The sequence below is a fragment of the Phoenix dactylifera genome, chromosome 15 (assembly GCF_051530095.1).
Source record: "Phoenix dactylifera cultivar Ajwa chromosome 15, Ajwa_hap1_PhDact_Kaust_v1.1, whole genome shotgun sequence".
NCBI lineage: Eukaryota > Viridiplantae > Streptophyta > Magnoliopsida > Arecales > Arecaceae > Phoenix > Phoenix dactylifera.
In genome coordinates, this window is record NC_143204.1 from 21236182 (window position 1) to 21259564 (window position 23383).

Genomic DNA, 23383 nt, shown 5'->3' on the forward strand with positions numbered 1-23383 from the left:
ATATTTGAATAGCATTGCTCTTTACTTTAGCAGTTTCATGACAGAGAAGCTTACTCAACCTTGGTTGATGGGTTACTGGTAAGGGCCATCTAGGCTGAGGATAATACCTTTGAAGACATGCTTTAATAAGAACGACATTTAGAAGGATGTTAGAACATGGCGGGAACTCAGCACTACGAATGGGTGAGTTTTTTTCTTCTTTTTTCTTTTTTCTTCTTCTGCTATGAATTCACGGAAGTGTCAATTGGTGAACTTTCCTATTTTTGTTTGGCCAACTTGGGAAGCTAACCTAAGCGCATTGCAGCGAACAAACAAACCCGTTTCCCTGCCCAATCTTTGAACATCCTGCCCCACCCATTTGGCCTTCACTCAAGCTGCATATCCTTGTGTAGCATTCTGTAACACCCATCCTAGTTAATAAGGAAGCCTGATTCACTTGATTAGCCTAGATGTAAGTTGGAGTAGGAGATAGAAAAAAAAAGAGATAAGAGTCCTGTTCGACTTGGAGTAAGAGATAAAAAAAAAATAAATGATAGAGCCTTTTTTTGACTTGGAGTAGGAGATGGAAAAAAAAGATAGAATCTTCTTTGACTTAGAAGATGGGCTCCTCTATCTCGATTGCCTACGGGTGCTAGTAAACCTAGCCTCCATCGGTTATTTAAAGGCCCCCACATCTCATTTCACTTCACCACTAATAGGTTTTACCAATCACCATTGCTAGACCACCTTTGGTTCTTTCTTCTTCTTCTCTTGAAATATGTTGAATTTTATGATTTAAAATGCTAAAGATGCCTTTGAAAAATGAGTTTTGGTTCGAAATGGATTTGGATTTGCAGCTAGTCTATATTTTGATACCCTACTAGTAGGGGTTGTATGTTAGCATTTCGATAACTTGCTAGTGGGGGTTGTACGTTGGCATTTCGATACATTGCCAATTGCGGTTGTACGTTGGCATTTTGATACTCTGCTAGTGGGGGTTGTACATTAATATTTCAATACCCTGCCAGTGAAGGTTATAAGTTGATATTTCGATACCCTGCCAGTGAAGGTTATGCGTTGGCACTTCGATACCCTGCCATTAGGAGCTATGCGGTGACACTTTGATGTGGTCATAGTTTTTGGCTGTCGAGATGAGCTTGATGATTTGAAAGAATTTGGATTCATGAACGAAATTTGATTTCAAGAAAGATTGAATTTGGCATGTATAATGTTTTGATAATGTTGTATATCTAAATTTGGTTTTGAATTAATGAATTTCATAGGCTTATTTTCTATAAATAATTATTTATATTATTATCTGATTAATATAGTTAAAGTGTTCATTGCTTAGTGGACTGTTTGGCTCATTATTCCATATCTTACTATTTTTTTTTTAGATTTTGAGAACTAAGATGATATGGGATTATGATTGGAAGAGCAACTAAAGGCCAAATTTGACATCTTTAATTTAGATCAAAATTTGACTAGAGTTTGATATAAAATCTTTTAAATACTATGGGTTCTCTGAGACATTAAAATTTAATTCTAATTATTTAAATTAAAATTGGAGCATTAATTATTTAAATTTATTTTGTTGCTTGTTTATGGTATCATGTTGAGATACTTTGCAAACTTATGGATAGGGTTTTCTATGAGTATGTGGCAGTTGTCGTGACCTCCAACTTACGATATTGGGTCGGAGGCATGGCAATTATTATGTATCAGAGCATAAGTGAATAAATTCTAAAATAAGGAATATGATATAAGATGAGTGTAGGTGGGTAGACACTAGGGATATTAGGATATAAATGTATGTTGATTACAAAATGTTATTCAAAGAACTGAGATATTTTATTCAAATAAATAAATAAATATTGTACATCATCTATTTGATACTTTTGGATCTTTTTATTGAAAGACATTTAGTGAATCTAGAGAACATTGGCGGTTTAAATTAGAGTCGGGCAACAAAGCGTGGTAAGTTGGAGTAGGAGATAAAAAAAAAGATAAAGTCCTGTTCAATTTGGAGTAGAAGACGACCAAAAAAGGATAGGGCTTGACTTGGAGTAGGAGATAGAAAAAAAGATAGAGCTTTGTTTGACTTAGGAGATGGACTCTTATATCTCGATTTGCTACAGAAACTGGAAAACCTAACCTCCATCGGCTATTTAAAGGCCCCCACATCTCCTTTTGCCTCACCACCGACAGATTTTGCCGATCACTACTACTAGACCACCTTTGGTTTGTTCTTTTTCTCTTGACTTCCAACAGCCATGGCTCACCGTGCTCACCAAACATTTCAATTGAGCGTTTGTCAGAGTCTTAGGTTCTATGAAAAATTGTCAATATTATTTAAATCCATAATTTGGTTTTGCTCGCAAGATAAGCAAGGTAAGTAATATGATCCTTTTTCTAGATTTATCATCAAATTATAAATATTTCTTTCGATTATATTATTTGTAATTTATGAACTTGACTCGTAGTGTTTTATTATTATATATGCCTTTTCTAAAAAATTGTATGACTTCTGATTGAATGTGTTGAATTTTATGATTTAAAATGCTAAACATGTTTTTGAGAGAAAAAGTTTTAATTTAAAATAGATTTGGACTTGCAGCGAGATTATATTTTGATACCCAGTTAGTGGAAGTTGTTTATTGGCATTTTTGTACCCTACCAGTGGGGGTTGTACGTTGGCATTTCGATGCTCTGTTATTGGAAGTTATACATTGGTACTTCAATATCGCGTCTGTGGGGGTTATATCTTGGCACTTCGATATTCTGTCATTAGGGGCTATATGGTTATAGTTCTTAGCTGTTGAGATGAATTCGATGATTTTAAAAAAATTAAATTTATGAACGAAATTTGATTTTCAGAAAAATTGAATTTAGCATGCGTAATACTAAATTCTTCATTTTCAGCAGCATCGCAAGCTGGTTGTTCCTTGCGCCGAGCCCTTTGCAACCACCCATTGGAGGGCCTTCTTCTGGACACCTTTGGTGGGGCAATCTCATTCTTCGTATCAGGAATGACCGCAAGGACAGCTAGCTGTAATATTCTTTTTGTTTTCGATGATCACTAACCTATTCAAAAGAGGCCTTTACTTTTAGCCACTCATTTTTCTCCGTCAACTATGATCTTTGTTGTTTGGCAACGTTCAGCACTCCTCTCAGACTCAGACAAAAAAAAACTTGGTTCGAGGTATCCAATGCCCTTGTGCATGCAAGAAGGGCTTAATGTATTCAAACGAAGGCATTCCTTCTTGTTCATACCATTTCCAAATCCAATCTTCATCTCACCTTATGCTGGCTTTTTAACATTGGATATAAATATCCAAAATCCTTAATTAGATTGTTCTGAGTTGGCTGACCTCTTTAATAATGGATGAGATGTGTCGATAAAAAAACTCTTGTTGACTCGCTCAAGACAGCTGAAGACTTGCATGTTGAGGTGTGATGGAGATACATTCACCGGAACAAATTAACTTCACCAAATGGAGCGCCGCACGAACCTTCTATAATATAATTTCCATCTAATTCGCCAATATAGATCTCTAATGGACTTTACCAGATTGTAAGGTAATTTGGTAACATATGACTTTTCCAGTTTCTTGCTTATAGTCTTAATGAGAAGCAAGGCTTCTTGTATTTGTTTTTGTTGAAAAGGCACGCTAAATGCCATTCCCATTAGTAGGTCTCATGATATTCTTGCTTGTGCCTTTACGCTAAGTGGGGCTTGTATCTTTTTAGACTGAAGTTTGTGTTATGTAACGGATCGTGCAGCTACTGCTGTCAAAAGTCACCTCTGGCAAGCCAATTCGCATCTTGATTAGCCTGCATGCCCGTGTGGTTTATCTTCTTGCATGATGTCAGAGCTCTCACAATCTGTGGCCTTCCATTGCATGGGATTCTACTGAGAGAAGTTCCTGAAAGGATGCAGGAAGCTGAGCCTACTCAAATCAGTGTTGGGTGCTGCTGATCGAGCTGCTTCCACTGCTGTTGTCGTGGTGCCTGCAAGCCTCGGTCAACCGTATTGGACCGGTCGAGCTCAAGCCCGATCGGCGGGGCGGAGCATCTTGTCGAACAGGTGGACTGCTTCCTTCCATTATGATGGTGTTGTAGGAGATGAGGGGGAAGAGGCCGGTGACGAGGAGGTGGGCGTGGAGCTGCTTGATGTGGGAAAGTTTGGAAGGCATACCAAACCGGATTAGACCAGTTCGGCATGCCTGCTTCGTGGACCAATTCAGGCACTTCACCGAATCAAAGAAAAAAAAAAAAGCTCCATTCTACTATACGGTGGTGAGACTAGAGCTGAACTGCTCTCGCCCCTTTAGTTAGTGTTCAATAGGGTTCCAGAGATTCTCTATGACCACTATTAGCCAATAAAACCTTAACTTCCCTTTGGAGAGATTTCCTTTCCTTAGGGAGTCCACGTGGGCCATGGGATGGTGGGTGGGAGAGGTGTAAGTGCGTTTGCATTTGAGTTGGACTCCAGCATGATTTAAATCCAAACCCAAAGATAAGTCAATCAAGTTTGTATTTGATTTTGGATTTCTTTTATTTGATTTAATTTGGATTGGATTTTATAATCAAATATCCAATAACTTGATAGCATATTTAAGATTATGATTTCCTGCAAAATTGTTGCTTTTCTTTATATAACAAAGGAATGGTCATTGTTTGGTAACTTAAGCATGGGTTTATTTCTTTACAAACATTTATTAATTGCTATAATGGTCATCATAAACTGTTTTAAGGGGATTGAGTGAAATACTAACAATTTTTCTTTCTCATATTATTGATTATCGGTTTTTCTTTAGCTGACAGCCTAATATGAAATTTAAAATATTAACATACTGTGATGAGTTTTTTTGTTTTAAAAAAAAAAGAGAGAACAATTGGACTACAAAAGGGTGAGGTCGATCTGTAGTTTGATCTGGTTTTAACTTGCTTAGGCTTAGTCTAGCACGCCACCCATCAGTTAGGTATGAATAAGATATGATCCGTTTACTTTTGGCGGAGCAAAGTTACATATGGCTTGTGGATGGTTAGATCTCAGATGAGTCAAATAGTTGATAATATTATGGCTTTTACTTGAAAAAGTCAAATATGATGGAGTCTGAAACTATTATTACAAACAACAGCTTATGTAATGTCATACAACTTTAAATGCTTGAGTAATTGTCATCACTGTCACGAGTAAATATATAGCATGCACTGTAAATCTGTTGTAATCCTAGCACATGATAACATGATGAAGTAGCAAGGCTAGATGATATACCGTAGCTTATATTAGATATTCTCTAAATGCAATCACATAGCACTTGAGTTAATTGAATTTTAGGAGAAGATATCTTTTCTTACTTCCAACAATATTCTTGTATTGACTTATTTCTACTAAACAAGTAGAAGTCAATTGAATTACTAAACCTATTAAAGCATGCATTTTGTTCTAGAACTTGGACGAGCAAAAACACGCTGCAAGACACAAGAAATTAAAAACCAATATTTTGTTTTAACTTTATTGCATGCGAATAGAAACTACCATCAAGAAGCTAACAACACTAAGTATGGGGCAAACACTTGGCATATGCCCATGTTTAGAGGCCACCTCTTGGTATATTCGGCTTTCCTTGAAGAACTTACGCCGATTAGAATGAATCCATAAGAAAAGGCCAGTTCAGCTTGGAAGCAGCTAGCTCATCAGTGTCTTCAAAAGCCCATATTTGTTACGTTGAGTGACACCCAGAGTTCCCCCAAACACTTCAGTAGGGTTTGCTCCTCCCATGAAAGAGGCCTAATGAAGTGTCTGAGGGAACTCCAGGGGACAGCCAACTACAAGGCCATGAGCTAGACCTTAACAGAGGCTCATGACATAAGCCTTGACAGCAACGCACGGTTGTTATATTAGTTCTAATCCAGAGACCAGTGCTCCCCCAAACACCTAGTAAGGAGTTAGCTGGCTCTCATGGCTTAGCTAAGCTAGACTACTGAAGTGGATGGAGGGAACTCCGGGGGACACCCAACTCTTGTTACGCTTCTTGCTTCAGGAGTGCCACTTCTAAGGGCTATTTATAATGGGATATCTCTGTTCATTTCCCTTGATAAGAGGTTCCAAAGTTCCAGGGCACCGGCCACATTCGATGAACCTAGACGCTGTGCCCGTCCCGTGCATGGAAGGAAGGGGAATAAGGTATCCTTGGTGGTCACAATGCCATCCGTGGTTATCCTTCTGGCTGTGTCTCTCTCTCGAGATACCATGCCAAGTAAGCTTCAATGGCCTCAGCCATGAAGTCAGGAGGTGGGCTCCTCAGCTCTCTTCCACCTATCCTTCACTGTGATACGCCAACATTTGATCATAATCTTATTGTGATCTTGGTCCGCCGGCTCTGAATCCGTTTGTTGTTATGTGATGATAGGAATGTGCATCCCTTCAGGTGGATCAAGAACATCGAGCACTCGACGATAAGGAGCTTGACCAAGTTCTTTTGAAGGGGCTGGCATCTTGAGAGGCCGGCATAGAGAGGGAGAGAAGAAAAGAACATGGGGGACCCACAAATGATTCCAAGCAACAGGTCGAGATAAAGGCGTGCACGCGGGATTCCCTTCGACATAAGCTGAAAATGCGGCTAGGTTCATTGTCTTTGCTGTGCACGTACGTGTTTCTTTGTGCACCGTACGAATGGATACCACTTGTGTGTGAAGGAAACGGAAGCTTTTTTTTTTGTGGGAAGTAAAAAAAAAACAGAAGCTTTCAGTCGAGGAAAAATCCTATAAATAGGGACCAAGGGTGATGCTCTCCAACACGAGTTGGTGAAGCATAAGGTGATAGGCCACACGAGGATGTGAGCCTTGTGAGTTCTCAAGCCTCTGATGTGGGGCTTTCCTTATAGTTTTTTTCCGAGGATAAGCCCAAGTCAGCAAGTTGGTTGTCCCCTGGAGTTCCCTCAGACACTTCACTAGGGCTTGCCCACTGTTGGGGAGCCAATCTCTGCTGAAGTGTTTGGGGGAACTCCGGGTGTCGCTCAACAAATTTTGAGCCTCTTTCAAGAACCATTTTAATGGGCCAAGTCGCTGGACGAGGAGTGCAATCAGCCAAGTTGGTTGTCCCCTGGAGTTCCCTCAGACACTTCACTAGGCTGTTTCTACAATGTAGGAGAGCATCAACCCTACTGAAGTGTTTGGGGGAACTCTAGGTGTTACCCAACAGAAAAGACAAGTCGTGAAGGTCCATTCAACAGGTATTGCTTCATCGGAGGAAGCCCAATGGGCCAAATGGTCGTTCTTTCGGCTTCCTCTTACCTGTCGCAATTGTAATCACTTACATAGCTTTTAGAACAAGAATTAAATATATTATTGGATGGTCAACATAGAATTTCTTAGGGATCAGTATTTGCCACCTGGTACAATATTTATGGGCATTTGGGTTTGACATACTCATGATGAGGCCTTACGAGAAGCCGAGTAGACAAAAGCTAATCATCCCCAGCGGTTGCCGCAGCCACCAGCCATGCAATACTGGACAGATCAATGTTCACCCTTAAAACATAACTAAAATTTTCACCATCACAATATATATATATGTATACATGCATGGATGTATCGATAGATGGACATATACATATACGTACATACATATATATATATATATATATATATATATATATATATATATATATATATATATATATATATATATATATATATATATATATAGTATGTATATATATACATACACATATATATCTATGTATGTATATGTGTGTGTGTGTATACATAAATATATATATATATATATCTTTTTGGTCAGCATGCCACACCGTGCCTCGAGAAACAAGGGTTTCCGGATGTTGTGAACCAACCCAACTTTCCATACCCGATTGTGAATCTTGGGAAGGTTTACAGACACCGCATGCTGTTCAAGTTCTTCTAGTAATTTTCTCAAGGAAAGAATAAAGGTTGCAGCAATAAGTGCAACTACCGGTAACCAAGTTCTGTTCCTGGTGTTTTACATGAGAGAATCTTTTCCCCTTCAGTAGTGCAAGCCATGTTTCTTGTGTTGATCACAGTGGCTGGGTTCCGAGTGGCTGGGCCATCTTAGAACACTGTTGAGTTTCCCAAAGGACATGCGTTAACTAGATCAAGGCTCACGGGAATGTCCAAGGAATGTGAAATTAAAGCAAGGATCTAAATAACCTTGGGACGGCAGGGAATCCCATACGGTTCGTATCCAGAAATGGACTGGGATGGGATGGAACATCTACTGTTCAGTGTCCATGGAAAACTTGGGACAATCCGATCCCAAGATATTTAAAATCTTAAAAGGATGGATGATCGGCTTCCTGTCGACAATAAGGGGTTATTACCAAACCAGGTGAAAGGCAATAATAAAATGGCTTGGAAAATCTCATGTAAGAAGATCTTGATGATAAAATGGGAATTCAAAATATTCTTCCAATATCCAGTTTGAGCAGACCAGAGAACCAAGTGAAAATGTCATCATAGCTAAAATGGATTTGTGTAAGAAGCTGCAAATACCCAATCTATTTAATTTTGTATTAATCAATATATGGCCTCAAGTGCAATCATTGACATCACAGCTTGCAACTCAACCAGGTGGATTTATGCTGATCAACCTGAACTTGTCAATGCCATCATGATACGAGCATGCATGATTTTTTGTTGAGAAATGCTTTGGTGCACATTTGAGGACTGAAAAGTTCAGTCCACACATCTCCCCCTGTTTTGTTTCACATCCTGCACCATACCTTGATGAGAGCGTGGGAGTTTCTGGGGTCGTGCTCTTTCTGCTGTATTAGGTTGATTTGTATCTGTCGACTGTGGGGCTCAACATTCTTGGGAGAAACTCCTTCCCTGTAACTTCTATCGCTTCATAAATCAATGACATGATGATAGACTTCAGCCACCATTTGCACGGAAAAAGAAAAAAAGCAAATGGACAAAAAGAAATAAAAAAAAGGATATAATTGCAAAGCAACATGTGTAAAATACTTGATACTTGTTTAACAGTATAGCAAGTTCATAAGAACTATGTCAAATCATTATAATAAAGAGTTAAAGGGTTTGCTCTGAAAAAACGGTAAAAAATTTACCAACACTGTAAAGCAACACGACCATTCCATGGAATCAGGTATCTTCTAAAATTTCCATTGAGTGGAAACCCTCAAATACCATACGTTGAGCCCAAAATTCATCACTGTCCCTCCAGCTGTCTCCAGGTACAATGAATGCCTCGATCACAAATTATGTAGCCTGCTTGGCTCCTAATGTGGATGGTGTCTCAAAAGATTCCCAGATAACCTATCACTACAGGAATCCACCTGTGGCAAGTTCTGATAATTCATATACCTGGGCTGCTTGTTTTCCTGGGAGATGGGAATTAAAAAAATACTGAATGCTTTAAACACCATGGATCTGAAAAGGTCGAGAATCTCATAGACTCGAGCAATCACCCACAAAAAATTTCCTTTAGCGTTAACAATGTAGAGACCTAGCTCCCCTGCTCAGATGCTAAGCAACCACTCTACAGCAATTATCAAATAACATAAGACTCCAAATGTATGCCCAAATTATTCAGATTTGGGTGATTATATGGTGATAATAGCTCAAAGAATTTTAGTGACAAGCATGGGTGGTTGTGGTCTTCTTAAAGTCAATCTTGTCGACCTTTACCTCTCCATCAATTAGCTCATACACATACACCACGACTCGGAGTGCATCGATGTCCATAAGCACAAAGCTTGGGTTGGCATCATAGGTGATGCTGCTATGGGCACCCGTTGCAGAGCCAGGGTTTATGACGACACCACCCTCATGCTTGTAGGCCTTGAACTGATGAGTGTGGCCTGTCACAAGGATGTCAACATCCAATTGCCTCTGAAGCATGGCTAAGGAATCCAAGTCACCCCATGGGACGATCTGCATTTATTTTATCAAGAAAGTTAGAAAACTAGTCACATGACAATGCATGCTTCAAATAAGTTTATGAAATAAATAGCTAAAGAAGGGTACTTGGATGGATAAACAATTTTATAATAATATATATGATGTAAGAACTTGGCTAACGATAAAAGTCCACAGCAAATCAAGGATGGTCTTAAGAATACCAGAACTTCAGAAACTACATCATCAATGGTGATCAACTCCCATGCAGTGAGATGTTAGATATTAATCTAACTAAACAACAGACAAATGGCTTTATCAAACTAAAAATGAAGGTTTATCTGATATCATTCCCTGCATTCGTCATGAAGAAAGAATCGTAACCTCAATCTGATTCATGGATAAGGTTGTGCGCATGAGTATGTAATTAGTGTGTAAATTAGCACTTCACAATAACCTAATCATTCAAATATTACTTGAGAGCCTCTGCTTGTCCTAGGTGAGTAAATACAAGGAAATTTATTCTGTTAGCATCTCCAACACTCTAACTACCATTTTAGTATTGAGTCTGTTCTCGAAAAAAGCATTGCCATTGTTTGATTATTCTCTTTGCTAAGCAGCTATTTCAGATCATCGGAAAAACTAGAGAACACATTTTCCACATCATTCACTCTACCAAAAACAAATGACTATAAAATCAAATGATGCCATTCATAGAAATCAATTATTATGCACCCATTAACTCATGATAATGAATACAAACAACAAACACATACCATGATAAGATTTTAATTTGTTTCTTCATTTATCATTTGACAGATGATAATATCAAAAAGCTGAAGTGCCATCTCAGATTGCATGATGAAAAAAAATGATGAATTTTTCCTGGGACAATATTGATATTGCTCCTGATTTTTCAAACATCTGTGCTTAGAGAGCCCAAAATTAACAATTGAGTCCAGACAAGGACATAAACATTTCCTATTTGATCCACTATATAAATCCTCTTATTCTTCTGAGTTTGGAACTTCCAACCACAGACCAACAAAGATGTTTGTGTGAGTTTAAAGCATGCATTCTCACATTGTGCCAACATCCGATTGTTTAATACACAGTCTTTGAGATCACCAAAGATGTTTGTGTGAGTTTAAAGCATGCATTCTCACATTGTGCCAACAAGGAGAGTGAAGCTTGGCAAGAGCCTCTTAGTTGCACCCCTCCAAATGGAGGATGTTCCAGGTTCAAAATCGAGGTTCTGGGTTTGTAAACTCTGGAGGTGTTTCTCCAAGTATTTGGAGCTGGGTAATTTTCCTGGTTAGGTTTTTCCTCTCTTGCACTAATAAAACTTCAAATACTATGAAAGAGGTATTAGCTTGTGTAATTCTGGTCAAAAGTCATGGGATCAAAATTAAAGAATCCTTTAGGCATGGAGAGCTAGGTTGAATATTTTACCAGCTTCGCACTTACTAATGTATATAGCTAATATGGTTGATGAAAAAAAGTCATCAATGCTTTCTTTCACAGTAGAGATGGAAAAAGAAGTGATTATCAATTATAGATAGTCAAATTAAAGATCAAAGGATAAGAAAAGGGCATCGAAAACACTGGGCAGAAGAGAGTAAAGTGTGATTAGACAAGTGGGATTCATTGACCAAGTGGAGCTTAAGAATACAATTACGCTTCTACCAGTTAGTAGGGATGCTATTGGGATTGGTTCAAGTCCATGGGTTTTGCTAAACCCAGAGCCATACCTGTTGGGGTTTCGGGTCAAACTTTTGTTCCATACCCAGTCCACTAAAGGATCGGGTGGAGTCCAGGTTGGGCTAATAAAAATATGCATTGGGCTTGAGTCGGGTGGAGAACCATCGGTATCAATAGAAGTGACACGATGATTTCTAGAAAAAGCTCAATAAGATGCATGCCAAAATTACCATTATTTCTTGAAGAGTTAATCAAGCTAAAAAATGCATGCTTTGTGAAGTTCATCAACGAAACATCCAACATATTTCAAAAGATACAACTTATTTACTGTCAAATATAAACACAGAAAAATGTTCTAGCATGTCATTATGTTTTATTCTTTCTATCCCTCTAAGTTATAGAATAAAGTTTCGTATCCTAAGAGTTTATAAAATTGAAGGAAGTATAATTAAAACTAACATTATATATGCTTGTGTTTATGTGTGTATGTAATAAAATAGGTAATCATGTGGTTTTGGGTTCAGCTGAGTTTAAAAAACTTAAAGTTAAATGCAAGCCAAAAGTTTCTATGGGTCTGACTTTGGACTGATACCCAACCCATTCATTGTCAGGTCCAGATCGAGTACCGGGTTTGCAGATTCGAGTGACAGCCATATTAGTGAGGCACCTTATTACATTTTTTTTTGCCAATTTCAATTCTAACACGCTTTTGATTTAGTGTGACCTGAAAGGGTTGATGGGAGCTAGAATTGTAGGGTGAATTGAAGCAAATCTCTGCTTCTTGTTCTCTTTTTGACCAAGCTCCTTGTGACAGTATGGTAATGCAAGGGATGATAATGGAATTGCAACTAGTATGATTGGGCACCAGGTTGGTATAGTACTGGGATGCCCTTGTGCCACCACTTAGGACTTGGCATCTTATTACGCATTGGGACCTTCACTTTATAGATTTGTTGTTTTCAATTTGTTTTGATGCTCTTTATATTTGTTTAGGATTTTTTATGTATATTTCAATTAGGTGAGGTTTCTGAGCCAACATGGGTCTACTATGCTGTTACCAGTCCCAAATTCAGCACGGTTTTCCCTTCCATTTTCGTTTTTCAGTCATTTTTAGTGCCAAAAAAAGGTGCAAGAGGAGACTATGTATATTCATACAAGAATTTGGTTGGAGGAGACCAAATATAAGCTCTCTTCCTCTTCTTCCTCTCCTCCCCCCTTCCTCCTTCCTCTCTATGTTTGAATGTGTCAAAGAAAAAGAAGCCAATTGGGGCCTTTTGGCCACGTCCCAGCTAATATTGACTGGAACCAGATGGTGCTCATCCCTATCCTGCTTGATACTGATGTTGCCAAGCAATAACAATTGAGACCAAACAGTTCTCATGGGATTGGGTTCCCATGTGTCCCAGAACTCAGTCAATTATTGGTCCAATTTGGGATGCCCAGAATGGATTCGTACTGGCTAGGGCCTGGAACCATGCTATAGATATATCTGTGAGTGTGTCAATATAACACTACTAGACCCCCTGATTTTTACCTAGAATAGAAATATCTAGTCAGGGAAGGGGGCAGGACATTTCCACTAACTAAAATTGTCAGCAAATTGGAACTGACAGTTGTTTTTTTTCATAGATTAAAATTTTTATGAGGTAATGCTATACTAGCCAGAGAGTTTAGGCATCAGAGAGTTTAGGCAAGTAAAGGCATGAAGATATAATTATTGTAACATCAGGAAGACACTAATACATGCAGAAAAGATAGAAACAGACACAAAAGGGAAAATCAACCTGATGACCATGACACAGCCCGAGCTTGAACTGACCAATGGTAAGAGTTTTGGTCTCTGGATAATGAGAATCCTCATCGTATTCACCTCGACTAACATGCAAGTCAGGACACAGGCTTTTCAAGTAGTCATGAATTTCCTATGGAAAAGGAAAACAATTGAGTTGTGAAAGTCAATAGTAGATGGAAATAAAAAGAAAAAGCAACAAGTACCAAAAATTTACACACTTTTGTCAGCTTAGGTTTCATGGTTCTAACATTATGAATCACAAATAATATAATTACATAAAAATTCTTCAGAATATAAAGTGGAGTTGCTTCAAACAGCTTGTTGACTATCAATAAAAGTAATTAAAAATGAAATACAGCTAAAATGCTCCAAAAATTGGCATCCCATCACAAAATGATATATCAAGAATGAAAAAGCTTGCCTTAGGAGAAAAAAAAAGAAGGGTTCAACTCCGTTCTAATAGACTTAAATCCAACTTTACCAAAATATCTATTTAGATTAAGGACTTCAAAATGACCATCAAAATCAAATGTTGAGTTTGGCTGGTTCCAAAATGAGTCAATTAAATTTAAGATTACCCAATTCATGTGCACCTCCAATATGTCTATTTCTTAAGTCAAGTAAACTCACTATCTTTATGGAAATAAAATAGGTATTCTGTATAAGAATAAGATAAGAGAGAGTTTTTTCTAGCTTCTCCTAAAAGCAGCTTCTGACTTTTGCTTATGTAAGAAGGAAATAGATCCATATAGATCCTTGCAAAACACAAACCCTTTTTCTAAGAAGTGGCTTTTTTTTAACTTGTAAAATCATAGAAATGACATTATTGAGTATCACCAAGTTTTCTAAGCTTGTCCAGAAGATCCCCACTATATTTATGAGACAAACTATTTTTTGACAAAGAATCTACATGGGTGAAAACTACAGAAGGGAAGCACAACCTACTGCATATGTCTTTCACAGAGGAAAGTCTGTTGAAGGAACTTACATCAATAATAAGTCATTCAGAATCTTCCTTATCAGCAGTATACCATACGAGTAGAAGAAAAGGAACATCATAACGAATTAACAGCAATGGGAAGAAAATTACCAGATAATGATGGCCCCTAATCCAGTATATTCCAATTTATAATTTCTGATAAGAGCAACAAGTAGATTATCTTCTAATGTCTGAATCAAACTTTACCAAATCATGGTAGTAATTGAAGTTTTCTTAACAATAAACCTCAAATCATCATTTAGGAAGATTGTTTACACCAAGGTAAAGAAAGGGACTTAGCTAACCTAGCAAAATCGTAAAGGCTGAGCAGATTTTAGACAATAGTATTTAGATAATTTTTAAAAGTCCAAGCTTCCTCCTTCAATAAGTGCTCATTCTAAAAATCTAAGCTTAAAAGGGACTTAACTAACATAGTAAAATTATTTAGGCTGAGCAGATTTTAGAAGGTAGTATTTAGATAAATTCTACAAGTGTAAGTCTGCTCATTCAAGAAGTGGTCAAGAACAGATTTCTTACGAGCTTAAGGTTAGTGTCATAATATGCTTAAGATTAATATCATTTTTTATATCAAACGTTTGTGTCCATACCCTACATTCGAATACAAAATCCAGTGTCTGAAAGAAGATTCAACCATTTTTGCTCACACGAGGTAAGAACACAACAAAATAATACCAATTTTCAGGAACCTTGGGTTGTAAATCATAGTTTTGCAAACAATGTAGTGAATAGATTAGATACAAAGATCTAGCAAAGAAATCGAAAAAGAAAAACATGTCCTTGCTAAGGCTCAAGAACATCAAAAACAATATAAAGGATATGGAGGGGAAGTACCTTGATGCATAAATTTCCGGTACATATGATGTGCTGGATTTTCCCTGGGACAAGCATGGACTTGAACTTTGCCGGCAGATCAGCTGCTCTGTGAGGAATGTGAAGATCACCTAACGCTAAAACCAACACCATTTCTTCTTCACTCAACAAGATCAAGCCTCACACTTTTTCAATTACCATCACCACCTGAAATTTCAAAAAGAAAATACAAGAATAAATGGAAAAACAAGTTACACTCATCTTGCAAGCCAATCTCTTTCATACATTAAAATCTTTTAATCCATAAAATCATCTCAAATTTCACAATATTCTTTCCTGATGAAGAGCCGAAGAATTCAGAATTCCCAGAATACTCATTCCAGCGCAAGCACCACAGAATTTAATCCATTATGCACCAAAAACGAAAGAAAAATTATTTTTTCGTAATAATATGAAAAATAAATGACTAAAACAGCTCGCACCTCTAGATTGAACCGAGTAAAAACAGAAAACATAAAAAAGAAAAATCCCATTTCGAGATAACATGAAAAAGAAAAATACAAAATAAACAAAATCCACGAGCCAAGTGATTCGGATGAAGAACATTGAATTAAAAAAGGATCAAAGTAGGGTTTTTTAGTCTTCTCTTTCTCTTATAAAATCGACGATCGAGGGATTGGAAACGGAGAGATTACCTTTGGAAGCAAAACCAGCGACGATCCGACGGAGGAACGGAGATCTCGTCGATTTCCAAAGGCGAGCAGCTACCATCGAAGAGACCCCCACCCGAACTCGTTTCTATAGTCTTCAAAGGAACCGGTTCACCTGTGTCTTCGGAACAATTTAGTCCGTCTGGGGTATGAGCCCATTTAACTAATTAACTACACAATTTAGCGACCCACTAACTAGATCCATGGCCCCCAGGCCACAGGTCAAGCAAGCTAGTTTAACCAATGTTGGAAAATATGAACACTATTCCGATGTATCCATTGGCCAACACTCTTTTGCCCAAAATGGTGTGACACAGACTGAAGCAGATGTTTAGGGACTTCATATGGAGAATACGGGATGAAAGAAGAGGTATTTATCTACTCGCTTGGAAGGTTCTATAGCAACTTTGAAGAAGTGGAGACTTGGATATCCGCTCTCTACTGATAAGGAGGAAGGCATTGGCAGCTAGACGTGTAACCTGGTATCTGCTTGAGCTTGAGAGATTTTGGAGTGCTCTGATGAGAGCTAAGTATGGCAACTAGACCAGAGCATCGGAGTTCTAAGCCGATCGGCACTGCTCCTTCATCTGGCATGACATGTGCTCTTGTTCCCTGAAGGTGGTGCCTCACATTAGATGGATGATTGGCGACGGCTAATCAATTGATGTTCAAGAGGACATGTGGATCTCGAACCTACCTCTATGACATGGCTCACTATGCTCAATGCAGACAGCTTGGGTCTCAGAGTGTGTAGCCTCTTGAGATATGGTGAGAGGAGTTGAGATGTACCTGCAGTTCGGCGACTTTCTGGGGAGCACTTGACAGAGAGGATCCTAGTTATGCCGTTTTTGAAGTTGGGTGGATCGGACAGAAGCAACTGGGGCTCAATCTGCCGGTCCAAGGTGAGGGACACTGATCTTGAGGCGCTATACAGAGTCACAGCACCGCGATCAACTAATAGAAGTTAGTTGTGGAAGCTTTGAATCTACCCATGGGTCACCTCTAGAAGGTAGCATGGGGCAGGCTGCCGACTAGAGAGTGCTTTGTAGAAAAGGGCTGAGTCCCCCCTTCTCAGAGGTCGAGAAATCAGTGGAGCACATTCTCTTCGGATGCCCAAGGGCTGCATAGGTGTGGTACCTAACTGGGGCAGCCTACAATTTTCTACATTCTCTATCCCCGGCTACGATTTTCCTTGATTACTTGAAGGAGCCCTTGAAGAGACCTGCCAGCTCGACTGGTAGTGTTAGATGTGTATATACCGCTTATTATATTTGGTTAAGCAGAAATACAAGAGTTTTTGAGGGTAGATGGCAAAGCCGGAGGTGTGTAGCGGACAGGGCGCTCATCAATATAGTAGAGCGTGACCAGGTTGAGTCTGTCGATGGAACTAAAACTATGAGATATATATGGGGCTCCCATTCAGCTTTAATGGTGCCTCAAGCAATATTTCTCGCTTGGGAGCCTCCACCTCCAAGCCTTCTCAAGATGAATCTCGACGGTAGTGTATTGGAAGATGGAAGAAGATGCGGGGTTGGGTTTATCATCATAAGTGCTGATTCCGGCATAATTGCGGCAGGGGGATGTTAGCTTTATGACACTTCCGTTCCTCGGGTGGAGATGAGAGCAGCCTAGGAGGATATCTCTTATGCTTGCCTTGTTCTGGGGGTCGATCGGATTCAACTCGAAGGAGGTTCAGCGACTATCATCGGATGGATCCAGAGTCATACTAGGGCTGGCGTCGAACATCCTTTATTGCATGATATTTGTGGTCTTCTGCGGGGTTGTCTGGACGCTCGAGTCACTCATATGTTCCGGAAGGCGAATAGGGCAATTGATTGGGTCGCATCCTACATCGCCGAATACTCTAATGGTCTATTGTGGGATGGTCTAGAGTCTTCTCCCCTCTCCCTTTGCCTCCTTCTCTTTCTAATTTTGTTGGTTGTACTCATACTAGAATGGTATGGCGCTATCCGTGTTATAAAAAAATGACAGTTATAATGCGTTATTTGGCTTTATAATGATCTCTTATTATACAAGTTGCGACCATAATTTTCACTTGAACTTTTCTTTACATCAAATATTTTCTTCTTTAAAATTTAAATTTTACATTCTCTCTCAATATGATTGTATACTTTAAAAAATGATTTCATTTATTCAATAAAAAATGAATAGAAAGATAATATCATTATTTTCTATTATTATCCATACATTCTGTTATAGTGATTATTTTAATTAAAAAAGTAAGAAGGTACTTTTTGAAGCAAATAATGTTGTTACGTCCAACGGGCAACGGCTAATAATAGTTCTAGTGGGATTTACTTGTAATGGCATAATATGCTACTTTAAAATCTTGAAGCAATGTTCAAGATACATCATGCCCGTTTAGTTAGGGCATAAGAAAAGTGAGAATAAGAAAATAATATTATCATTATTATTTTGAAGGCCCCTAGCATGCCCCCATTCCTCAGTCTATCCAGTCTTTGCCTTCTCCCTTGATCATATTAGCTCCAGTGTAGCTCTTCAATCACTAATCTTAGTTGCATGATAATATTCAGCACCTAAAGTAGTCTTTCAAGCAAAAAAGATGGGTTTGTATCAGTGAATATTGGAGTCTTATGATTCATCTCTGATGCCATGCTTCTCGTGAAATTCAAGAAGGTTATCCATGATCCGCCTATTCTAGAAAAGGCTAGCCAACCCTACTCTGGATGTTCTCACTTCTTTGCACCATTCCAAGATCCATAGCTTTCAAAATCTGATTGATGTTTTCTCAAGATACATTCATACATACATACATACATACATTTATATGTATGTGTATATTTCCGTATGTATCTGTATGTATATATATCTATATATCTACTTATATATGCATGCATGCTTATGCATGTAGTGTTATCTGTATGCTTATGCATGTATTTGATGACTTTACATAATTATCACTTATTTTGCATGAGTTAATGATTTTCATATTTCTAACTTCTAAAGTTTCTCTTTTTTTTTTTTTGTAGATTCCTGATATTTCAACAGTTCGTAAAGATGGTGATGGTGCTGAATCCGGTCCCTGATACCTTTTAGACTGTTATTTAAGGAGTTTTATATGTATCTTTCTTATATTTTTCAAAGTACAATGTAATTCTAAAACTTATTAATCATGTATGACAATATGAATGTTTTGAATGACCTGAATATTTGTGTTGATATAAATGTAATGCAGGTTTATATTGATGTAAATGTTGATTTATGATATGCATATGTTTTCTAATATTTTTTTTTAAAAAAAAATCTTGTTCCGAAGCTTTAAAGCGTCGTTAAAACGCAGTGGCTGGCACGCTTTCGCCCACGCTTATAAGCGTCGGCCAAAACACGCCGCCAGGCCCTGTTGTAGTTTATGCCGACGCTTTTTTACATCGGAAATAGCGCCTACACCGACGCTTTCCTTAGCGTCGGGAAATCCCAAGTTTTACCGACGCGTTTCTTTAGCGTCGGCGAAAACCTTTCCCAATGCAATTTTGCTGTAGATCTAGAGTAAGCGAATTCAGATATAGTCCCAATGCCAATGTTTGAACATTTTTTTTGTTTTTTGTGAATTGGCGAGGAGTCATTGAAGTCTCAAAGCTAGCAGGACGTAATTGGACTCATAACAGAATTAGAACTTGGCACCTAGAACTGGAACTAGAAATTGCCATCTGTGACACAGAAAGATAAAAGGAGGAGCATTTGATGGATGGTCATGATTCTTTTCCAGTGCCGAAAATGAGGAGGAAGAGCTGGAAATCGAGGAAAGGGAACCAACCAACAGTACTGCTTTTGGAAGGAGCGTGAAGGGGAATGCATGGAGGGCACGAACACCACACGTTGATTTGGAAATGAGGAAACTCTTTTTTCTTTCCCCCAAGAAAAATGTGAAGTCATCAAAATATACAGAACTCAGGAGCTGTGTTATGTATTACAATTAGAATAGTTCTGTTAGCCTTAAGTAAGCTTTTACTCGAAGTAGTGTAACTTGTCGGTTTATGAATATCTGGATCAAGCAGCCGATTAATTAAGTATAAGTAATTTTACATGAACAAGTAGGTATGTCATTTCTTCTATTATACTTGGATCGAAAACAATCACTCAATTTTTTGAGGCAAGACAATTGTAGAATATAAACTTTGATTTAGAATTATGAGGTGCTATAAATCCTAGTCTGATGTATAAAATTGTACAATTAACACATTGAATATCTTGATTGTGCTTTGCCCAGTCCATGGGCTTCCCCTCTTTCACTGTATGTTGGCAGAACTAACATCCTGAGACTGGGATCCACCTCTATTAATTTGGAGCAAACTCAGGAGGATGCCATTCACCACCTTCGTGACAACAACATTGGCATTATGCTTTGTAATAACTTGGTGGTATTTAGATACCAGTATCGAAGGTGCTCCTCGTATCAGGCTGCCAAAATGGCTCATGTGGGTAGTGGAAGTGGCGGAGCAATTGAAGGACGCTAGCTTGACTAGGGCTCGGAAAACACAAGTCCAATCTACAGTAGGGATGCAAATGAGTCGAGTCGGATCGGATCTTGAGTGGCCTCGACCCAATTCAGTTTCTTGATCCGATTCTAATTTTGGACCCCGATCCAACCCAATAAAAGATCGGGTCAGGTCGAGTCGGATCCACGACTACAGTTTTTGACCCAACGGGTCATTCGAGTTGGATCCATATATAACTCGGACCTAATTCAAAAAATTCGGATCCAGTTCGGGTTGGGGTTATAGTCTTAGGAAAGTCGGCCCAAGTCAAATGGCACTAAACCTGATTTTCAAAGTGGATGTCCCCATGCAATGCATGACATGTGATCTAGTCAGGCGCTTGGTTTTCTTTGCGGTAGATGTGGGTCGTCTGAACAGCAAATAAAGCATGCTGCTAATGGATGACATCAAGCATCAATAGGTGAGTAGCATACCTGCAAATGAACGGGGAATTAATCCCCAAGTAATAACTATATAGACCGCTGGTGCTCATTCATCAGTTTTGTAGCCTGACATCCACCTTTAGTTTTTCCCTGGCATGGCTGCGGATGTATATTTTCAGACAAAAGAACAAGTCATTGTAACTACCAACATGCATACGATGCGGATATGGTCGGCTGACCAAGTAGCTTTGCGTCCCATTTTTCTCGCTATTTTTGTGCACCTCACAGGGGGGACCGAATGCGCGGCCTAATAATAGTGTGTTGATTTGGAGCCACCAAATTAAGTTGTAATGGTCTCTAAAGATCACCAAGAAACAAGCCTGTCCACATCTTCTCCAACATCCGGCCAAAGGGGATCGATCCCACCCTCCACCATCCTATATAAACACCTCCTTCCCCTCTCCTTCCTTCCTTCCAGGCCAGCACATATAAGGAGCTCCGGCTCCAAGTCTTTCTTTATCCTTCCTCTCTTCTCTCCATTCCATTCCATTTTATTAGGGTCCATTCTCCACCTCCTCTTATAAGGAAAAAAAGAAGGGGCAAAAAAATTAAAAGATGGCGAAGAAGGTCCTCATCGGGGCCGTCTCCGGGATCCTCCTGGTGGCGGCGGTGATCGGCGTGGTGGCCGGCGTCATGCGCTCCAGCAAACACGCATCGTCGGGCGGCGGAGATGCCATGTCGAGCACATCCAAGTACGTTTCCGCCTTCTGCGAACCGACGCAGTACCGCGAGACCTGCGAGAGCACCCTCTCCAAGGTGAGCAACTCGACCACCCCCAACGAAATGATCCAGATGGCCATTAATGCCACCAAGGATGCAATCCGGGCCAGATTCGACGTACCCGACAAGATCCAGAAGAACCTCCCGAACCTCGCCCCCAACCTTCCCCAGCGCAACATGTCGATGCTCCAGGACGCGCTCACCGATTGCAAGAAGCTCCTCGAGGACACCATCGACTTCCTCGACGCCACCTACGCGCTGTCCAACAGCATGGAGGATCTGGTCCTCAGGTCCACCGATGTCATCACCTGGATGACCTCCATGAACCTCCAAGTGTCCTCCTGCCTCGACGGCATCGAGCACCCCGTCGTCTATGAGGCGATGATCAAGGAACTCGGCAACTCGACCCAGCTCCGCAGCAACGCCCTCACCATGGTTGCCCGGGCCTCCAAAGTCTTCCAGTCCCTCGGCATCCAGTTGAACACCGGCGCCGACTCCCGCCGCCGGCTTCTGGCTCACGAGGAGGCCGGCTATGAGAGGGACTCCGAGGGGTACCCCAAGTGGCTCTCCACCGCCGACAGGAAGCTGCTGGCCCAGGAGTTGGTGAAGCCAAACGTGGTGGTGGCCAAGGACGGGAGCGGCAACTTCAAGACCATCAACGACGCCCTCAAAGCCATGCCGGCTAAATACACCGGGCGATACATCATCTACGTCAAGGCCGGCGTCTACAACGAGAAGATCCTCGTTGACAAGCAGAAGACCAACTTATTCATCTATGGTGACGGGAGCAAGAAGACCATCGTGACCGGCCACGCCAGCTACAAGTCCGGAGTCAAGACCGATCAAACCGCCACCTTCGGTGAGCTGCTTCTTCCTTGCTTTATGTTTATTATAAAAACGATCTGAACTGCGTATATCCATAGATGTCCACCCTTTCGAATGGACCACGCAGTGATATTTGATATGATTAGGGACTGACACACTTGGAAGGAAGGAGAAGCATCAGCTAGTAATAAAGACAGACAAAAAGATCTTTTAGATGGAATGAACTATATAAGTGTATATGGATGGACACTGATTGCACGCGTGGGCTTTTTGCAGCTGTGCAGGCGCCCGGTTTCATCTGCAAGAACATGGGCTTCCGCAACACCGCCGGTCCCGAGGGGCACCAGGCAGTGGCCTTCCGTGTCAACGCCGATCTTGCGGTGCTCTTCAGGTGCCGGTTCGACGGGTACCAGGACACACTGTACGTGCAAAGCGGGCGCCACTTCTTCCGCAACTGCGTCGTCTCAGGGACCGTCGACTTCATCTTCGGCGGCGGGGCGAGCATCCTCCAGAATTGCCTCATCCTCATCCGCCGCCCGATGGACAGCCAGTTCACCGCCGTGACGGCCGCCGCAGGTGACCACCCGGATGAGAACAGCGTCATCGTCATCCACAACTCCCGCATCCGGCCGGACACGAAGCTGTTCCCCGACCGGCTCAAGATCAAGAGCTACCTCGGCCGGCCCTGGAAGGCGTATGCCAAGACCGTCGTCATGGAGACGGACATTGGTGACCTGATCCAGCCCGAGGGGTGGAAGGAGTGGGACGGGAAGCCGGAGCATGAGAAGACGGCGTTCTACGCCGAGTTCCAGAACCGCGGGCCCGGCTCGAATACCCGCGGCAGGGTGAGGTGGCCCGCGTACCGTGTGATCAAGCGGCAGGAGGCTCAGAAATTTACGGTGTCCAATCTGCTGTACACGCAAAGTGGCGACTGGATTGCTCTCGCGGGCGCACCACAAATTAAGGGCCTCCACCGCGCCTAA

General features: G+C 40.4%; 1 protein-coding gene and 1 pseudogene across 1 annotated transcript; one reads left to right on the plus strand and one right to left on the minus strand.

Moving 5' to 3' along the window:
• Positions 1 to 8965: 8965 nt before the first annotated feature.
• LOC103717757 (vacuolar protein sorting-associated protein 29-like) lies at positions 8966 to 16025 on the minus strand. Its single transcript, XM_008806250.4, has 4 exons — positions 15881 to 16025; positions 15207 to 15392; positions 13368 to 13505; positions 8966 to 9918 (listed from the first exon to the last, which is right to left on the minus strand). The coding sequence occupies exons 2-4, from the start codon at positions 15336 to 15338 to the stop codon at positions 9616 to 9618; spliced, it is 573 nt and encodes a 190-aa protein (XP_008804472.1). The 5' UTR covers positions 15339 to 15392; positions 15881 to 16025; the 3' UTR covers positions 8966 to 9615.
• A 5385-nt stretch (positions 16026 to 21410) lies between these two features.
• LOC103717755 (pectinesterase pseudogene) lies at positions 21411 to 23383 on the plus strand (annotated as a pseudogene).

What these genes read in the sequence shown, in the direction of transcription:
- LOC103717757 (XM_008806250.4), bottom strand. Translation starts at nt 15,338, where the DNA reads ATGGTGTTGGTTTTAGCGTTAGGTGATCTTCACATTCCTCACAGAGCA. An exon ending in CCGGAAATTTATGCATCAAG is followed by an intron (nt 13,506 to 15,206) that starts GTACTTCCCCTC and finishes CCTTTTCCATAG; the next exon opens with GAAATTCATGACTACTTGAA. An exon ending in GGCTGTGTCATGGTCATCAG is followed by an intron (nt 9,919 to 13,367) that starts GTTGATTTTCCC and finishes AAATAAATGCAG; the next exon opens with ATCGTCCCATGGGGTGACTT.